We start from the raw sequence: 20,676 nt of genomic DNA, 5'->3' as shown, positions 1-20,676 counted from the left end.
GGCATGGTATTAAGAGGGGGGCTCTATTATATGGAAGATATTAATATTGGATGAGCACATCACTTACATCAATCAAGCGACCTCAAAATGAAACAAATTTTGCTCTGGCATTGTCTGTTAGGCCACCCATCGTTTGGTTATTTGCAACATATGTTTCCTGATTTATTTCTGGGTTTGTCGAATTTGGATATTAAATATGAGACATGCATTTTAACTAAAATTCATCAAGTTACTTATCCATTAAGTATGAATAAGAGTGATATTTCTTTTGCTTTGATTCACTCTAACATATAGGGTCCTTCCCCAAAATCTACTTTGTCTGGTTTTCGCTGGTTTGTGATATTTGTTGATGAATGTACTTGAATGACTTGGATTTATCTATTGAAACATAAAAATGAGTTTTTTTTTTCATGTATTCAAATCATTTCATAAAATGATTCAGACTCAGTTCGCAGCTAAGCTCCAAACACTTCGATCAGACAATGGTGGCGAGTATGTGAATCAATAGTTTCGTAATTATTTCCACCACTATGGACTAATTTATGAGACCTCATGCCCCCAGACTCCGCAACAAAATGGTATTACAGAACGCAAGAATCGTCACATTCTTAAAACTGCTTGAGCTCTGCTATTTGGAGCTACGTACTTAACCACTATTGGGGTGATGTTGTTGCCACAGCTGTCCATCTCATTAATTGCATGCCTTTAAAAGTTCTTGAGTTTAAGACTTCGCTATAGGTCTTGTCAACCTATGTGTCATTACCCACAATATTGAACTTGATCCTTGTGCCATTCGTTGTCTTTTTTTGGGATATGCTACACACCAAAAAGGGTACTGATGCTACGACCCAATTACTAGGCACACATGTGTGATTATGGATGTCTTGTTCCTTGAATCTGACACTTTTCTACTCTCCTGCTGCACATCTAATTCTTCTCTTCAGGGGAGACAAAAGTAGAAGAAATGAATTGGTTAACATTTGACTGGTTCAAAAACATTGATCCGACACCAAATACAACTTTAAAACCTATTATCATCAAGAATCTAATCTAGAGTTGCATCACCGAAAACTTAACCTATTATCAATCAAGAATCTTAATCAAGAGTTGACATCTCCGAAAACTGAAGTAACATCTCTAGAAGTAGTAATAGTACCCCCCACTCTTTAGTATCCAATGACCCATCTCCTAAGAATATCATTAAGGTAAGCTCTCTTATCCACCTCACATTCCTGATGATATATGGATACCCTTGGTTGCTGTGAGCTACCTTTCAGGCAAAATCGAGGAAAACCTCCAAACAAATATTCTCCAGAACTAGAGGATCAAAGATCAAGATATCAATTGCCAATTATGTTTCGACAAAGAAACTGTCTGAACATCTCAAGAACTTTATGAATGACTCTCCACATCATATTCCCATAAGTATTGATGAAGCTTTGGATGACTCTAGGTGGATCCAAGCTATGAGGGAGGAAATGGAAGTTTTACTAAAAAATAAAAACATGGACTCTTGTTTCTCTATAGAAGGTCAAAAAAACAGTGGGATGTAAGTGGGTATTCTCCATCAAGTACAAAGCCGATGGGTCAGTTGAAAGGTACAAAGCAAAGCTAGTGGCAAAGAGTCATACGCAAACCTATGGCATAGATTTATTCAAGAAACATTCTCACCTGTTTGCAAAATTAAGTACTGTTAGAGTTCTATTATCTCTTGCAGCATATCTTGATTGACCATTACACATTTTTACATGGAGATCTTGAAGAAGAAATTTACATGGATGTCCCTCCAGGATATATGGCAAACTCTGAAGCTAAGATCATGTGCAAACTACAAAGAACTTTATACGGCCTAAAGCAGTCTCCTAAAGCATGGTTTGGGCATTTGAACTCAACAATGAGGAAATATAGCTTCCAACAAAGCAACTCGGATCATACTTTATTTTTAAAACATCACCGGGGTAAGGTAACAGCTTTGATAGTGTATGTAGATGATATGATCATTACAGGAGATGACTCAGAGGAAATAACAAGACTTTAAGAGCAAATGGCCATAGAATTTGAGATGAAAAATCTAGGACTCAAATACTTTCTAGGAATTGAAGTTGCTAGGTTAAAACACGGCATATTCCTTTCCCAATAAAAATATATCCTGGATTTATTATCAGATGTAGGATTACTGGATTGTAAGCCTGCAAATACACTGATAATTCAAAATCATAGACTAGGAGAATACCCAGACCAAGTGCCAATAGATAAAGAAAGGTATCAAAGAATAGTAGGAAAATTGATTTATCTCTCTCATACACGACCGGACATCGCTTATGCAGTAAGTGTGGTAAGCCAATTCATGCACTATCCGAGTGAAAATCATATGAATGCAGTAATTTGGATTCTCAGATACCTAAAGTTCTCTCCTGGTAAAGGACTTATGTTTACAAGAAACAATTCACTTAGAAAGTGGAAGACTACACAAATTGTTGACTGGGCAGGAAATATTTATGATAGAAAATCAACTTCAGGTTATTTCACATTGGTTAGAGGAAACCTAGTTACCTGGAGAAGTAAAAAGAAAAATGTGGTAGCATTATCAAGTGCTGAAGCTGAGTTTCGTAGGATAGCTAAAGGTCTTTGTGAACTTCTCTGGCTCTGAAGGCTGTTAACTGAAATTGGATTTACTCTTAAAGGAGAAATGAATTTATTTTCTGATAACAAAGTTACAATTGATATCTCTCACAATCCAGTCCATCATGATTGGACCAAATATGTGGAAGTAGACCAACACTTTACCAAACAGAATCTTGAGGCCAAGATAATTTGATTTTCGTTTGTTAAATCCAAAGACCAGTTGGAAGACATACTTACAAAAGCTGTATGTAGCAGAAGCTTCTACAACTCACTTGGCAAGTTGGGCATCCGAGATATATATGCACCAACTTGAGAGGGAGTGTTGGCATGAGTTGTCCTCTGCGAGATTAAAGGAGGAAGATCAACAATATATTCATTAGCGAATTACGCCCATAAATGTATATTCATAATTAGAAATTTACATTATTTACGTTATGGTAACAATTTGTTATATATATTCCCTTATTCATGCAAATAAAGTATTGAAATAAAGAAAGATTTCTCTCTATTTTTTCCTCCATTTTGTCATTATATGCCCTTCATATGTTTTGTAGACCTTCATCTCAACTATTTGAAAATGGTGACGAACATTTGAAACTAAGTTATATAGCTTCCTTTGCAGCACATAATAAATCACTGTTCAGTTTTATTGTCGAGCTCTGCCTGCTCAGTAACCTATTATCTGAAAACGTATTAATTTCCCACGAGGTCAATAGTTCAAAAAGGGATCCAAAATTCTAATTATCTTCTGCAACATGTCCAAAATATTTCAAAATCAAGCATGAATAGTGGAAAATGTACATGCTAAAAATTTCCTTATCAAGCTTATTTGGAAGTGTGGTTGCGGTTGCTTTCCAAATAACTTTTCGTGCTAAAATACATGCCAATGATTTTTTTTTTGTTTTTTTAAAAATTATTTTTGACATCAGTACATTAAAATGATTTTGAAAACACTTAAAACATATTAATTTAAAGTTAATAAAAAAATAAAAAATTTAAGATTTTTTCAAAAGTACTTTTGAAACGCAAAAACAAATAGACCCATAGTCTCAATTAAAATGAGTCCCTCTCATTTTATAATACATTTTTCTTTTAATTCGATCATAAAAAAATTGTCAAATCATCAATTAAAATTAAATATTTTTATTAAATGACTAGCACTTTTATGTTGAATAGATATATTTAATTTTTTTTTAAAATAACATAATTAGTAGCCTCCTTATTTCTTTTTATTAGAGAATAAAAAGAAGCAATTTTTTTTTTTTGTAAAGAGAATAGAAATAGAAAAATGAAAAGAAAACAATTCTAGTAATTTGATTGTAGTGACCAAATTGGAAACTAAGTGAAGTTATGTAATGTTTTTTTTTTAAGTGGTTTTTAATTAGAAATATATTAAAAATAATATATATTTTAAATTTTATTAATATTATATAAAAATAATTAAAAATACTTTTAAAATATTAGTTTAATAATTCTCCATGAAAAATAATTTTAAAAGTAAATAAAATGCCAAACCTTACATGCAGTATAGAAAACAAACTAGCCATTTAATCCATGTTTCACTGCGAGTTTATAATTTTGTTTTCAAAAAAATACTGGATATGCAAGTTATTTCAATATGTTTTTTTATATAAAAATATTCAAAGTGTAAATTAAAAATTCTATACAAGTAAGATCAAAATATTTCATAACATAAAAGTGAGACTTGTATCCGATTATATTTACCAACCTTATTTATTTAAATAAATAAAAGATAAATCTACTTCCTAAAAAAACTAATGACTTAAACAATAAACACATAATGAAATTGACTAAATAAATCCATGCCTTAGAAATATAATGCAAGGCTGAATGCATAATATATAAAAATAAATATTTAAAAGCAATATAATTTTTTAAAAAATATTATTTATTTTAAAAAGTAAACGTCATTTGTATAAAACACAAATTAGAATAATATCTTGAAAAATAAAATAGAAACAAAAAAAAAAAACTTATATTAAAAAAAAGCCATGCAAAAATCGTGATCTAAGTCATGAAATCGGGATAAACTAATAAATTTTTTTTGAAGATAATTACAAAACCAATATTAAAAAAAAAAAATACAAAACAATAAGATCATACAAAGTTGAATTCCCAACAAATTAAATGATGAAAGATAAAACCAAGAAAAAAAATTACACAAAAGAATTGAAAAAAATGAGGGTGAGAAACACATTAATTAGAGGGACAAAAATTTCTAATTAGAGGGTTTAATTGAATTGAAAAATAGCTTTAATATAAGAAAATTTGATTTAAGGATGAAATTGATTGAAAAAAAATTCAACTAAAGTGCCAAGGAAAAAATTAGAAATTTTAAAAAATAAGGACCAAAATAAAAAAGCCAAACATTTAAGAAATTACAATTGAAGGACTAAATTGAAAATAATAAAAACTTCTATAAATGGAAAAGAAACGAAATAAGAAATTAATTGAATGAGGACTGAAATTGAAAAGTAAGAAACAAAGAGGATAATGGTGTACATTACTTGCCAGGAGATAAAAAGAAAGAAAGAAAAAATCAAACGACCACTAGCGATAATCCGACAACTGTAAGTTGTCATATACCACTCTAAATGAAAAAGGACACAACGACATATTTATTAAAACAATGGAAGGCCAGCTACGTCCATCAAATTACATCACACACACCGCCTAAATGACGTGAACGCCATCCACGCACTGAGACGTGCTGAGCATGCCCCGACATTTTTATGTATTAAAAAATTCAAAAAAAATATAAGAAATACAAAATGCCTCCACAACCTCAACAATTACACAAAATACCCATATAAAAATACAAAAAATACCTCCAAATACTAAACTTATGTTTTGTCATTTCTAAAGTTAAAGAAGTAATTACACTTGATATATTAAAATTTAAAAATTTAAAAACACCTTCATCCAACAACACATTAATGTTTTCACTAGAAGGAAAATTTGTATTTTTACTGTTAAAAAGTTTATATAAAATCAAGGATATCCTTTGTCAACCGGTCAATATTTTGTTGACTTTGAAAATAAAAAATATATTTTAATGTATACAAAAAGCATTAACACTCCCACAAGATATGCTTAATGTTTTGGACCAAAAACTACAAATGTAATTTTATTATAGCCCCAAAGACCTTTTACCGTAGATTGAGCTCGAGTAAAACACGCACACCAATTATTATTTTAGGTAACACTGAACATGGTTGGAGGAGACATTACCAAGAAAGGACAGAAACAAAAGATAAAAATGATTTGATTTAATTATATAATTAATTTATTTCTCCACAAAACAGTGCACTAAACCACACCACAGGAAGGTAGTCATTTATTTATTAATTTGTCGTTTGATAACCACTTATTCAAATTTAAATAATAATAATAAAAAAAAATAGAGTCAATACATCACCAGCATTGAAAGCAATTGGGCAACAGAAAGAAAGAAGGAAACCGAACCACCGCAATCACAACGGACCATTGGCTAGCTTTGGTGGTTGAGAAAAAGAAAGGAAGCGAGAGAGAGAGAGAGAGACTTCTCCTCTGTCTCTCTAAATTATATCATATTTTACTATTTCTTGAAGCAAAGTCTTTGCTTACAAAATACAGATCTCTCTTTCTGTTGCTGTTATGTTCGGCTTATAATTTCTTGTAAGTGGTGCTAATTCTTATCATGCCTTTAGATCTTCCTTTCTCCTTCTGACCTTCACCAACTGCCCTCTCTCTGGTACTCGTCTCTCTCTCTCTCTGCTAGTTTTTGAATTGAATAATTCTCGTAGATCCTGTTTAATTGATCCTGTTGTTTGCCGATTTAGGATCGATCGAAAATGGTGGTATCGGGCCCTATCACGCCTGGACAGGTTCCATTTTCTTAAGCATTTTCTCTTCTTTTTATCTTTTTATATTATGAATTTTATGTATTACAGACGCAATCTCATTGATTTATTGCTCAACTTGTGTGTAACGGAGAGAGGCTTTGCTCGGTTGTTGTTATGAAATGTACCAGGTTTCGTTTTTGCTTGGATTTATCCCAGTTTTTGTTGCATGGATATATTCAGAGTTCCTAGAGTATAAGAAAACTTCATCCCCTCACAAAGTGTGAGTTTCCTCTTACTTCATATCACATTTTAATTTCTTGTCTATTCTGCGCTACCAATGGTGAACTTTAGATTTGGTTTTATATATCTATGAACTGACACTGATCTTGGGGGAAATGCTAATGAACATAAGTCTTTCTTTGTTGAGGCAAGATTACGGAGATTCCAAATGCTTGCTTGGTCCGTCTTTATATTGAAGAGAGTTTTAAATTGCATAAGCCCTCCTGTTTATAGCCTATGCAAGATACTTGTTTCGTGTGGATTAGCTGGTTAGATAAATAATTAACTAGTTAAGATTGGAGTGATGGCCCTTATTTTATGATAGTGTGTGTAACTGATGATTAACTGGAGTAGACCGTTTAGTGTCAATTTAGTTGCCATTATTTGAAGTTTGCTGATGCTGTATAACCCATGCTACTTTCATGCGTTCAAAAGAATCTAAGCTAGTGATGTGTAATTAGATGTTGATTGAATAACTTTTCTTCTACTTGTGGCACACATGTGCTGATATCTTATTTACAGATTAATTACGTTGGAAAATATATGTTCCAAAACTTTCTGATTCTGACCATGTGACTTATCTGGATTACAGTCATTCAGATAATAATCTGCTTGACTTGGAGAAGGAGACAATCAAGGAAGATGATCGGGCTGTTTTGCTGGAGGGAGGCCTCCCTAGATCGGCATCTGCCAAATTTCATAGTTCTGCCATCAAAATGAACTTAATTAGGTTGCTTGCCACTTTATATGCAGTATTGTCATGGAGTTTCTTATATACGAATCGCATAAAAGTTTTTTTCTTAACTTCTGTACCTAACTGTCATCCAGGTTTATGACTTTGGATGACTCTTTCTTGCTAGAAAACCGAGCAACTTTGAGAGCAATGTAAGTCATAAACTTTTTAGATAATGAATACATGCTTCTGTTGGTTTTCCTTGCTTTCTCTAGTTTTACTGTACAAATTCTTGCAGGTCTGAGTTTGGGGCAGTCTTGTTGTACTTCTATATCTGTGATCGCACAAATATACTGGGAGAATCTACCAAGGTGCTTATTTCATGTCCATTGGTCATGTGTTTATTTGCCATGATTTCATCCTTGACAGCTTTGCTTGCAATGAAATAATCTGCTCATGTATATTAATGCTAATCCCGTCTTATTTTACTTTTGGTTTTGATGTTCTCTGGACAGAGCTACAATCGTGACCTTTTTGTTTTCCTATATATTCTTCTCATCATAGTCTCATCAATGACTTCATTGAGGAAACATACTGACAAGTCAGCTTTCACTGGAAAATCCATGCTTTACCTTAACCGGCATCAGACTGAGGAGTGGAAAGGATGGATGCAGGTAATATCTTCTTGATTAAGCTTTTTACTTGTACAGAAATTTATGACTGCAAAATTCGTAAAAGTTCTAAAACTTGTATTGAGCTATGCTTGGTTGACTGCAGAGAACAAAATGTACACCTGCACGTTTCCTCTGTTGTACTTATAGATTGGAATTCTTTTTTGTAACACCAAATTTGCATATGATTATCGTGGCATATTTTTTTAGTCATGCTATGTATTTTCATATGGCCACAGGTAGTGTGATTATTCTCACTTCTTTATTAATGTTATTTTGATATCAGACTGACTAGATGAAAATCTGTCTCAAATATTTGATCTTTTATTCTTCTAGTTAGTGTATGCCAATTCTGATAAAAAATTCCCCAAGAAATTGCAAAATTTTGTGTGGAATGCAATATGATTTTTCTTTCAATCATTCAAAGAAATCAGATTGCTATTCATTAAAATCCTTAGTCATATGTGGCAATCTGATGTGTTTGTTGGATATTAGAGATTGTTTACATTGCTAGCTCTGTATATAGAATAATTTGCTGCATTTGTTGTGTATAATAAATAGCTCTGCAAAGTCTAAGGCCACATTAACTCTTTTTTTTTCCTTCCTTCTGAAACAGGTCCTATTTTTGATGTACCATTATTTTGCCGCAACAGAGATATACAATGCAATACGTATCTTTATTGCTGCATATGTTTGGATGACTGGATTTGGCAACTTTTCTTATTATTACATTAGAAAGGATTTTAGCGTAGCTCGCTTTTCTCAGGTCATATCACTGATTCTCTACACCTTATATTATTTCACAATAGCATGTTATATGCCATGTTTCTTTTCTTTCTTTCTTTGCTTTTGGTATACATTTCTTATAAAAATGATTTTAAATGCATGTTACTTGGTGCAGATGATGTGGCGGCTCAATTTCTTTGTGGCATTTTGCTGTATTATCCTTAACAATGACTACATGCTGTATTATATTTGCCCAATGCACACTCTATTCACTTTAATGGTCTATGGAGCCCTCGGTATTTTTAACAAGTATAACGAGAATAGCTCAGTGATGGCTGTGAAGATTCTTTCATGCTTTCTTGTGGTTATCTTGATTTGGGAAATCCCTGGAGTTTTTGACTTTCTCTGGAGTCCATTAACTTTCCTATTGGGTTAGTATCTTACATATTTATCTTGTTTTGATTCGTAATCATTTGCTTGGTGAACTTCAACTCTGTGTGCACTTTAATGAGATGAGACTCGGAGTTAAAAATGTCGCTGATTTTTTCATTTTTTTTTTTTTTATCTTCTGTTTGTTGTTTTTCTATTGTAATAATTTTAATGGCCTTAATTAGTCTCCATTGTTGTTCTGCATGTATATCTCTCTTGTTACTTAATTTTATGCTTTATTTTTTGTTGTCAAGAAAGAAATTTTTTCTTCTAGAATTATTTACAATGGAAATTTGATTAATTTAGCTTGATTAAGTGTCAAGATTCAAGTTCAGTTGCAATATCGTGATTGCTTTCCTGCTTCTGCATGTGCTTAATAGTTATATCTTTATGGCAGGCTATTCTGATCCTGCAAAGCCAGACCTTCCTAGGCTGCATGAGTGGCACTTCAGATCTGGACTTGATCGCTATATATGGATCATTGGGATGATATATGCATATTTTCACCCCAATGTAATTACTTGAACTGTGGTCACATTAAGTATTTCTTCTTGCTACCCAAACAACTAAAATCTCAAAATGTCTTGAGATTTCAGATTGAGAAGTGGATGGAGAAATTGGAGGAATCTGAAACCAAGAAGAAACTGTCAATCAAAACAGGCATAGTAGCTGTTTCAGTATCTGTGAGTTGCATGACTCTCTCTACACATTATTACCGTTAGATTTTCTATAATCTATTTTTCATCCTTTGGTGATGGTTTGATCTCTTTCTTTTTCCTTCCAAGGTTGGTTATTTGTGGTATGAATATATATACAAGCTGGACAAAGTTTCTTACAACAAGTACCACCCCTACACATCTTGGATTCCCATAACGTATGTATCAAGGATACATTTATATATTGGTGTTTGTGCGCACTTTCCTTTTTCCCTTTTTAAGAAACTTATTACAGATGAAGGACACTTATGGACATCTATGAATGGTGTGCAGAATGTGTCCTTAATATTGTCTAATTTACTCTTCCAGCATCTTATTATAATATCTACATTGTGCGATCCAGTGTTTACATTTGCTTGCGGAATTGCACTCAGCAGCTCCGGAATGTCTCTTCGACTCTCTTTGCGTATGTTATCTTCCCTGTATATATGTTTTTATTGGCAGTGACTTCTCATGGTTTGCCTTTTTTGTTTGAATAACCATGCTAATTTTGCACTAACCTTAATTTGTTTACTTTAAATCCACAGTTGGCTTGGCAAGATAACTTTGGAGACCTATATTTCACAGTTCCACATCTGGCTGAGGTTTGAGGATTAACTATTTGGTTTCTTTCATTTTTACTTTTCTATTTCTATGTTTTTCTCCATTTTCATTCTACCAGCCTGGATAATTTACTGAATTTGAATCATAGATAGAATCCTTAAAATAGTTTTTATGGGCACCCTCACAAAGCTCAAGACACCACTAAACCAGCAATTGCGCTGTGAAATGCAACTAAGAAATCCAACCATGATATCATTATAGGACTTTAACATTGATCCAATTTGGATGTTACCTTTTTTATAAAGCAATTCTAACTAGGTTGTATGTTTAAACATTGCATGTTATTTAATAATCAAATGCTCATCTTTCCACATACCTTTTTGAGTGATGGACTATGGGCTTCTTTAAGAATCGTGTGATCAATTGCAAGTTTCTTTGGCAACATGTTGATAGTTTTGAAGATGACATGCAATAAGTGGCTTGTGTGAGAAAAGGGTGTAAAGTAGTAGTGTCAAGAAAATGTCATATTTGGTACTGTATAATTAAATATCTAAATAATTAAAACAAAACAGAGAACATTTTAATAAATACATTTCTGACTAGTTTCACAGTAAGTGGCCAGACAAATTTGTGACTATGTTTTTGCATTCAAGAACTTGGGGCTAATGGAATAGCAATTTAAAATATTAGAAATATCCTTGCAAGAATTACAATTGGGGTTCTGCTTCTGGTCTGTCCTACAGGCGTTTCTTGTATGGGTTTTTATTGGAAAAGTAATTTTATTAAAAGAAGGGAGCACAAGTTTGTAAATTCAGTACAGAAGATCAACCCTTGTAAACTGAAAATGAAAATAATCAATAAGATAGGGAAGGGAAGGGGATCATTCTTGAGTGCCTAATCATTCTTGTAGATTGTGGCTTCAAGGTAGCAGCTTCTATTTTTTTTCTTCTTTTCTTCTATTCTGTTGATATGTCTATCATCTTTTTTAGCTTGTTCTCCACACAGGTTCTCTTTTTAAATCATATTGATCTAATGTTTAAAGAAACCTCATGCACGCTTCAATGGGTAAAGGTTGTGAAGAATTATAAAGTTTAAAAATTCATGAATATGCATAATTCACAGAAAAGAAAAACCTTATTTATTAACACAATGGCAAGTCTCTCTATTCATGAGAAAAAACACTCGGAGGGGAAAGAATTCCACGAGTTTACAGATATCTATTTTGATAGAGTGAGGAGAAAGAAATGCATTTCTAACTTCCTGTCTTGCATTTGCAGATCGGACATGCCCAATGGACAGCCCAAGTGGCTCCTTTCTTTTATTCCAGAATATCCATTACTGAATTTCATGCTTACAACAGCCATCTATGTCCTAGTAAGTAAACTTGTTCTTGACCACATAATGATATCAGGAATAATGGTAGTAACAAAGACTATATTTATCCTTATGCTGCTATCTTTACTTGCTTCTGCAGGTTTCTCATCGACTTTTTGAATTGACCAATACACTAAAGACAGTTTTCATACCCACAAAAGACAATAAGCGGCTGTTTTACAATTCTGTTGCTGGGGCTGCTATTTCTCTGTGTTTGTACTGTGTTGCTGTCATTCTCCTTCACATCCCTCATTCACCGGTAAGCCCCTCACTTCCGTGTTTGAGAATAATCTGGTAGCTTGTGATGATCTAGAATTATGCAGCCAACCGTACAAGATGCTTGATGGTTGGGGTAGTGAGATGTAATGATCAATAGCTGTCTATCTGCCGATGGAATTTTGTTACGATTTGGTTATTATTCCGAGTCTCACTTGGATGTTCATTACCTGCATTTGATGTTCAATTGACACAAGTTTGTAATACAGGCCTGAAAAATGAAGACCAAAGAGGAGACTACATAGAAGTTTTCTGTTGGATGTACAGAGAGACGAGTAGAGTGAAATAAGGATACTTGGAAGATGATGCTCAGAGATTCAGCTGAAGACATTCAACAAAGTTGAAGAAAAAGCCCTCCATTTCCATCCTGGACTTGGTATTTGGTTTGGGAATGGAGGCATGACAGGAAGAAGATTCTTTTTCTAATTACACAGATCACCATATATTCTTATCTGTTTTTTGATTTTTTATCCAACGATGAAAGTTGTAGTTCCTGTGACGTAGATTTGCTGTTTTGCTACAAACGAATTGAGATTCAATTCTAATGGAAATATTTTTATGTGTCTTGTTACTTGTCTGGTGCAGTTATATTTTCTGGAAAAAAAAAAAAATTTAAACAACCTGAAAGCAAGTTACCTCTCTATTTTTTTTTTTTTTTTTTTAATGTTCTTCAATGGTTAAATTGTAATTAATATTAGGATATCTTTTTATTATTCTCTAGGTTAAATTGTAATGTAAAATACCCCTTCAATAAAACAAATACCCTAACTAGGAAAAAAAAATAAAACAAAATTCCTGATTTTTCACCGTGAACACCTCGTCATCTTTATTCTTCGCTCTAATTAAAAATAAAAATAGAAAACCCAAAAACACTTGGATCGAGCGTGTCATCGTCTTCGATGGTGTTTGCAAAAGACAATGCTTTCTTTGTCTGCTACTTTCGACAACCATATTATTGTTGAAAAGTCGAGAGCTGTTGGCCCATCATTTTTATTGAAAAAAACTTCAGAAAATTCCAATGACCTCTAACCACTCATTTCCAACCTCAAAACTAATTTTTTTCCACTCGAGAAATAAATAAATAGAATGAATTAATGAATGAAAAAACTAAAATATATTTTCAGGCCTCCATATAATTTTTCTTACTATTTCATGGTAGTCATCAACGCCAATAGACTCATCTCTCTAACGAGAACACATCCACACCAAAATTATTAGTTTTTGTGACATGAATGGTATTTGGAGGCACTCTCTCTCTCTCTCTCTCTCTCTCTCTCTGTATCTATCTCCACCCCCTCGTCAATCTTCATGAATTTAAACATCGCGTGAAGAAATATGAAGATCAAAATGTATGTGTTCAAAATAATAGAAACTGAAATATAAAATTGATCAAAATTTATCTTCTAAATGCTTTTTAAAAGAATGGAAATTATAAAATCACCACCAAATAAACATCAAGTCCATAATTAATTAAAGATGGAAAACATATCTAATTTAGAGTGGTATTTTTATTGTATTATACTATTTACTATACTCATTTGCAATATAGATTGTATTTAGATATGAGCTCGCGCTATGCCGTGAGATAATATTTTTTCTTGTGAAAAAAAAAACAATGTCTAGACAATATAACTATGTTTTTAATAAATAAGAAAAAAAAAACTAATGAACAAAAATAGTATGAGTTAATAAAAAAAAATAACAAAGATAATAAGCTAACAAAATTTTAAAAAAAGTATATGATATCCATATAAAAAAAACTTAAGAAATATGTAATTGGATAAGAATAATGATAAATAAAACCCAGTATTGAGTCAATTTGAGGTGTAGCATGATAAATATGTAAATTGGGTAATAAGGGCCGAGCCTGCTCATGTTATCACAAAATTTGTGCTCCAAATTATGAGATTGGGTTAACCTGATAGAAAATAAATTTAAAAAAAACACAAAGCTTTTTTATTTAAAAAACTAATATTAAAAGATGAAATTAGAAAGAAAAAAAAAAAGGACGCTAAGTGACAACAACTTTTCAAACTTGTAACTTGGATTATTAGATTGGAAATACGATACATGAAAAAAAAATAACGAAACTCAATTCTCAGCTAATCTAACACTAACTGATGAATTATCATCATTATTATTATTAATACTATTACTATTATCATCATCATCATCATCATTATAATAATAATAATAATAATTATTATTATTATTATTATTATTTTGACAATCACTATTACTACTATTAATAATAAGTAATATCATTACAATTATTATTATTATTATTATTAGTATTATAATCACCATTTTTATTACTACTATTATTGTTATTACTGCTACTATTACTACTATTATTGTTATTATCGTTATTATATTTTTAACGATGATTATTGTTGTTGTTGTTAATTTTTATTTAAAATAATATTTGAAATCTTGTCATGCTTGATATTAATTAAAAAAAAAACAAGAAGGAAAGGACAACCTTCTTTGTGAAAAAATAAAATAAAATTAGTCACCTAATAACTTTGTTTAATAGCAGGATAACATACAAGTGTATGTCTCCTAGGCAACTTTTGGACGAGTGACCTCCACCCCATGTAATAAAGCAATCCTGAAAGGTGTAAATCAATTGGTCAAGTTCTAGGCTTACTCTTTAGAGGTTACTAGTTCGAGTCCCAGAAATTTTAGGGTCATTGAGGCTTACATGGTCATTAACTTCAAGGCCCGTGTGATTAGTCGAGGTACGCGCAAGCTGGTCCAGACATCCACGTTAATCAAAATAATAATAATAATAAAAAAAAAGCAACCCTTCGTTTCGCACAATAATCAATACTAATCTCACACACATGCAAGAATTCCATATGCTTTGCTTCTCTCTAATATGAGTTGTTTAATCAACCAATTTGTTTAAAAACAATTGCATATGCTTTGCTTGTTTGTAATATGTTGTCTCTCACACACACTATTGAGTTGTTTCATATTTTTTTTTTTAAAAAAAAATTTTGTTGTTATTTATTTATTTTTTTGCATTTTTTAATTATATTATTTAAATAATTAATTTAATCAATAACTTGGATTTCAAATTTTTTTCTCTTGCCCCATAGTAGAATGCCAGCCATAAATTTTGTAATAAACTATACAAAGTGTTAGAAATATTTGAAGGATAAAATAAAAAATGAAACATAGAAAGCATGGTGGATGACAAATCTCATTTATATAAATATTATTACTCTCTTAAGAGAGGAAGTCTCAATGGACTTGGACTTAGACTTACAATACTCCATACATATAATTATACTAGTCTAGGATAATTCAAAAGACTTAAAAGATAAACACATATTTAATAGTTACATGCATATACCTAGGTGACACCTAGGAGAACTAAAAGACACTTTAAATGAAGACTTCAAAATTAATTCCAACACTTTCTCTTAATTTTGAAAGTCATACTGTTCTTGAAATTTGAATTTTGATGGAAGATACTCTTAAAAAAAATTTCAATATCTTCTTTATTTTTTTTTCATATTACATCTATAATTAATTTTCTAGAATTAACTTCCATTTCAACTTGGGAAGATCTCTCTTGCATCTTTGTCTCAGTCACTCCTTTCATCATTGTTAGCTAATGACATTCCATGCCATTTCTTCATTTTGTTTTTCTTTAATTACTGTCTTTGTCTGAACATGGCTACTCCTAGCCATATTTCTCCTCTTATGGTTGTTGCCACAATTCTCTAGCCAAACATATCTTTTTAATATTTGGCTCTTTAAGTGACCATTCCATTTCTTTAGGTTGTTGCCTTTTTCTTGTCATGGCTCTTTGGCCATTTCTTATCTGTTGTAGGAAGAGTTCTCTTCTTGTCTTCATGTGTGGTCTCCCTTGTACCACATCTCATCTCTTGTGCAAGAAGTTGTTAGCTTGCACTAAGCCTCTTTCTTAGGCTTTTTTTTTTTTTTATCTCTTTTTGATGCGATTCAGGCTGTTGCCTTTTTATTGTCATGGCTTTTGGCCATTTCTAATCTCTTGTAGGAAGAGTTTTTCTCTTCTCTTCTTGATGCAAGGTCCCAATTCTCTTATTGGAAGCTATCATCTTGCACCTTTATTTTTCTTTTTTAGACGTCACTTGTTCATCCACTCTATTTTGGAATTTCACACTTTAGTCCCTCTAAAAGCTCACTAGATCGAACTAGCTCTAATACTATGTTAGAAATATATTTGAAGGAGAAATGGAAAGCATGGGAACATGAGAAGCATGGTGGAAGACAAATCTCATTTATATAAGTATTATTACTCTCCTAAGAGAGGAAGTCTCAATGGACTTGTACTTGGACTTGGATTTAGACTTATAATACTCCATACATATAATTATACTAGTCTAGGATAATTCAAAAGACTTAAAAGATAAACACATACTTAATAGTTACATGCATATACCTAGGAGACACCTAGAAGAACTAAAAGACACTTTGAATGAAGACTTCAAATACCAAATTTGTTGGAAAAACAATAACAAAACAGAGAAAGGGTTACTACTCATATAATTTGGTGAAATACAATATACTAAATAATGGTACTCTCACACCTTTCATTATCAAATCTATACAATATATATATAGACATTATAAAAATGTCTTTTACAATATTTAAAGTACTTAATTAATATTAAAATCTTCAATACTTACTCTAGATTCATAGTATCTCTATATTCATAGTATTTCTAGATTCATAGTATTCTAATGTGGATAGTTATTTATTGTACTACTTCAATACACTTAATCTTGGTAAACAAGTTTAATAACTAACATTCTCCCCTCTTAAACTTGTTCCATCCATCTTCATGATTCCAAGCTTCTTCTGCAAATAACAGAAAATATTAGTCTTTAATGGATTTGTAAAAATGTCAGCAAATTTTTTATGAGTTTTAACATGAACTAACTCCACATCATCTTCTTTTATGTGCTCTCTAATAAAGTGAAATCAAGTATCAATATGTTTTGAATGTTTATGATGAATTGGATTCTTTGCAAGTGCTATATCAGACTTGTTATCAACAAAGATTGGTGTAGCCTTGCTCTGTTTTTTGCTGGAAATCTTCTATTAGTTTCCTTAGCCATATTGCATGACAAACACATGATGCAACATCAATGTATTTTGCTTCACATGTGGATAATGCAACAATAACTTGTTTTTTTAATGTCCATAAGAAAGTTGTTTCTCCCATAAAGAAAATAAACCCAATTATGCTTTTTCTGTCTTCCAAGTTTCCTGCCCAGACATTATCAATGTAACCTGTAATTTCAAGATTCTATGAGGATGAATAAAACAATTCATAGCTTGCAATTCCTTTAACAAAACAAAAAAATCCTTTTTGTTGTCTTCAAATGTGAACTTCTTGGATTTTCCATATATTTGCTAATCAAGCCAACTCCAAACAAAATGTTTGGTCTAGTACATGTTAGATAACGCAAGCAACCCATAATACTTTTATAGTATGTTATTAACTAAATCTCCTTCTCCTTTTTTTAGTTAACTTGGTTTCATAATCAACTGGATTGTTTGCTGGACAACAATCTTTCATAGCAAATTTCTTCAAAACTTTTGTTGCATACTTGGTGACATGACTAAAGGATTGATGTTTTCTTCTAGGTGTATGAATGTCGAAGTAATAAATAACCCAGCAACACCGGGGTCGAACCACAGGGAAGTTAACTATAATAATAATAATAATAATAATAATAATAATAATAATAAGTTGAAGAGGACTTTGAGATGTTTGATTAATCTGAGGATTAAACAATGATAAAAATAAATGTCAAGGTTAGAGGATTCACTAATGGTATTTAAAAAAAATATAATATAAAATGTTTTTATTACTCAACTGAAAACCACACACAAAGGAGGTTCCCATCGGATGATTTGTCATTAATAGCTCATTATAAATTGTTAACATGATCATATTAATTATCTTATTTAAGTAACACCAAATTTTTAAATATTGTCAGGAATTCATGATGCTAACTTATGTTAACAACAAATCAAGTTCCTTTCATAGCACAAGTGTAGGTTATACCATACGGTTGAGCTATGAAAGTGCCAAGCATTTGTTATACCAAGTGTTATACAACACAAATCTAGATTAACCATTTAACAAGCAATGTATTAAGAATGAATAAGATAAAAATGATAAGATAGGTTAATAGGAAGTTGTTTAGAATATAAGCATTGAAGTCCACATTGAGTTTATATTATACTTATTCTTACACCATTAGTGTAACCTTTTCACCTTGACATAATAAATTTAGCTAAACATAATGAAGAAGAGAAACATAAATAAACAAGATAAGAATATAAATAAGATACAAGTTAACTAAGTAAAGAAAATGAAATGAAAAGCATAAACAAGATATTAATGAAAGCAAAACTTAAGCATTACAAAAATATAAAGAGAGAAATAAAAAGCATGATCTTGATCTGAACAACCAAGATGCCTAAATACATGGCAAATGCCTCCTTTTATAGGCCAAAATTTGGAACAATTGATTTGATGACTAATTGTTGAGTAGGTGGCCATATCTTCACTTGGTGACAATCCTTATCTTCTTGTCTGAATAAAACGTCATTGATAATATCCGAATTTGAACCAACCTAACTCATGAAAGTTTTAGGAAATTGTCTCAGATTTTTAGGCAAAAAAAATTGAGATCATTTGGACGTCTAGAACTCGAGATATGGGTTGAACACTGAATAGTGTCTAGGCTGCAAGACAGATTCAGACTTCTCCGTTGTTGCTACAATTTGGACTTGAAAATGGTCTTTTTAAATCTTGGACTCCTTTGAAGTTTTAGGCCTATGTCTTAGCTTTCCATCCATATAAAGCAAATCTAAATCTGAGATCAACAGCTCCAAATATGATCTAATTACCGAACAGTGTTCCAATTTGGACTGAACCAACATCTCTTTTCTAAGTTTGGCCATCTATTTGTCCTTTCAATTTCAGTACTTAAACTCATCAATCAATCCTTTCATTTATGTGATAGGCCTGTATTTAAGATGAACATTTATCATAAATTAAAGGTATATGATATTATTAGATACGTTATTATAAAACATGCTTTAGTTAAGGAGTTATAAAACCTTGATAAAAATACACTTTTAAGTACTAATCACTTGGCTTGTGAAATAAAGATTCCATCACTGTACTGCTTCACCTCTAATCCCAGAAAATAAGCCATGAGACCCAAGACTATCATTTCAAATTCCTTCACCATGGATTGCTTGAAGTCTTGAATCATTGTTGGATCATCCCCTGTGAAAAGTATATCATCAACATATAAACAAATAAACATTACTCTGCCTCGTAAACTTTCTTCACATATAATGCATGTTCATAAGGGCATCTTGTGAAATCCATCAATTTTAGAGTTCCATGCTCTTGGTGCTTATTTAAGTTCATAAAGAGCTTTCTTCAATCTGCAAGCCTTATCTTCTTCTTCTTTTACCACAAAGCCAGCTAGTTGTTCTACATACACTTCCTCTTCAAGGTTGCCTTTCAAGAATGTTGACTTTACATCCATTTGAAATATCTTCCATATTTTTTGAGCTGCTAGGGAAATCATCAATCTTACTGTTTGCATTCTTGCTACTGGAGCAAAAACATCTTCATAATCAACTCTATATTGTTGCTTGTACCCCTTTGCTACTAATTTGGCTTTATGTTTTGCAATTCCTCCTTCTGCGTTCGTCTTTGTCTTGAAGATTCATTTTACTCTTATTGCACTGTATCCTTTGGGAAGTGTTGCCAATTCCCATGTATTATTTTTTATGATGGAATTGATCTCCTCCTTCATTGCTTTCTTCCATCTATCTTTTTGATATACTTCTTCAAATGTAATAGGATCATTTCCTGAAAACAAGCGCATATTAACATCATCAAGATTGTTCTTTTTGTTACATCATAAATCTCTTGTATGCTCTTTGTCTTTCTGCATTACTCATTATTTCCTCTTTTCTTGTTGATTATGGTTCAGTGTAACCATTTTCAACTAACTCTCATAACTCTTGTGATCTTAGAAGTGCCTTGTATTGAACACACCACATATCATAGTTTTGTTTAGTAAGACAGGGAATATGAAATTGAGAATTGTTATTACTGGAAGCCATATATACTCTCAAGCTCTGATACCAAATTTGTTGGAAAAACAATAACAGGATAGAGAAGGGGTTACTACTCACACAATTTGATGGAATATAATACACTAAATAATGATATTCTCACACCTTTCATTATCAAATAATTCATACAATATATATAAACAATATAAAATGTCTTTTATAATCTTCAAAGTACTTAATTAAAATCAAACTCTTCAATACTTACTCTAGATTCATGGTATCTCTATATTTATAGTATTTCTAGATTCATAGTATTTTGATATGGATAGCTATTTATTGTACTAACTACAATATACTTAATTTTGATAAACAAGTTTAATAACTAACACAAAGAACCCACTCTCTT

At 31.6% G+C, this 20,676-nt stretch overlaps 1 protein-coding gene across 3 annotated transcripts; it reads left to right on the top strand.

Annotated features, from left to right (window-relative positions):
- Nucleotides 1-6,078: 6,078 nt before the first annotated feature.
- On the top strand, nucleotides 6,079-12,728 carry LOC118036568 (protein REDUCED WALL ACETYLATION 4). Of its 3 annotated transcripts, XM_035042290.2 has the most exons (17): nucleotides 6,083-6,379; nucleotides 6,468-6,512; nucleotides 6,659-6,750; nucleotides 7,342-7,479; nucleotides 7,578-7,634; nucleotides 7,721-7,793; nucleotides 7,938-8,096; nucleotides 8,710-8,859; nucleotides 8,995-9,250; nucleotides 9,646-9,761; nucleotides 9,845-9,931; nucleotides 10,034-10,122; nucleotides 10,308-10,370; nucleotides 10,492-10,548; nucleotides 11,785-11,881; nucleotides 11,982-12,140; nucleotides 12,367-12,728. In XM_035042290.2, the coding sequence occupies exons 2-17, from the start codon at nucleotides 6,480-6,482 to the stop codon at nucleotides 12,370-12,372; spliced, it is 1,632 nt and encodes a 543-aa protein (XP_034898181.1). In that variant the 5' UTR covers nucleotides 6,083-6,379; nucleotides 6,468-6,479; the 3' UTR covers nucleotides 12,373-12,728. The 3 variants fall into 3 exon arrangements, with proteins under 3 accessions (XP_034898180.1, XP_034898179.1, XP_034898181.1); XM_035042289.2 differs by having other exon boundaries at nucleotides 6,079-6,303; nucleotides 8,710-9,250; XM_035042288.2 differs by having other exon boundaries at nucleotides 6,080-6,379; nucleotides 8,710-9,250.
- The last annotated feature ends 7,948 nt before the right edge of the window (nucleotides 12,729-20,676 follow it).

This window comes from Populus alba, chromosome 1 (assembly GCF_005239225.2).
Source record: "Populus alba chromosome 1, ASM523922v2, whole genome shotgun sequence".
In the NCBI taxonomy this organism is placed as follows: Eukaryota; Viridiplantae; Streptophyta; class Magnoliopsida; order Malpighiales; family Salicaceae; genus Populus; species Populus alba.
Note: the sequence above shows the minus strand (reverse complement) of the source record. Positions and strands in the feature narration are given on the sequence as shown.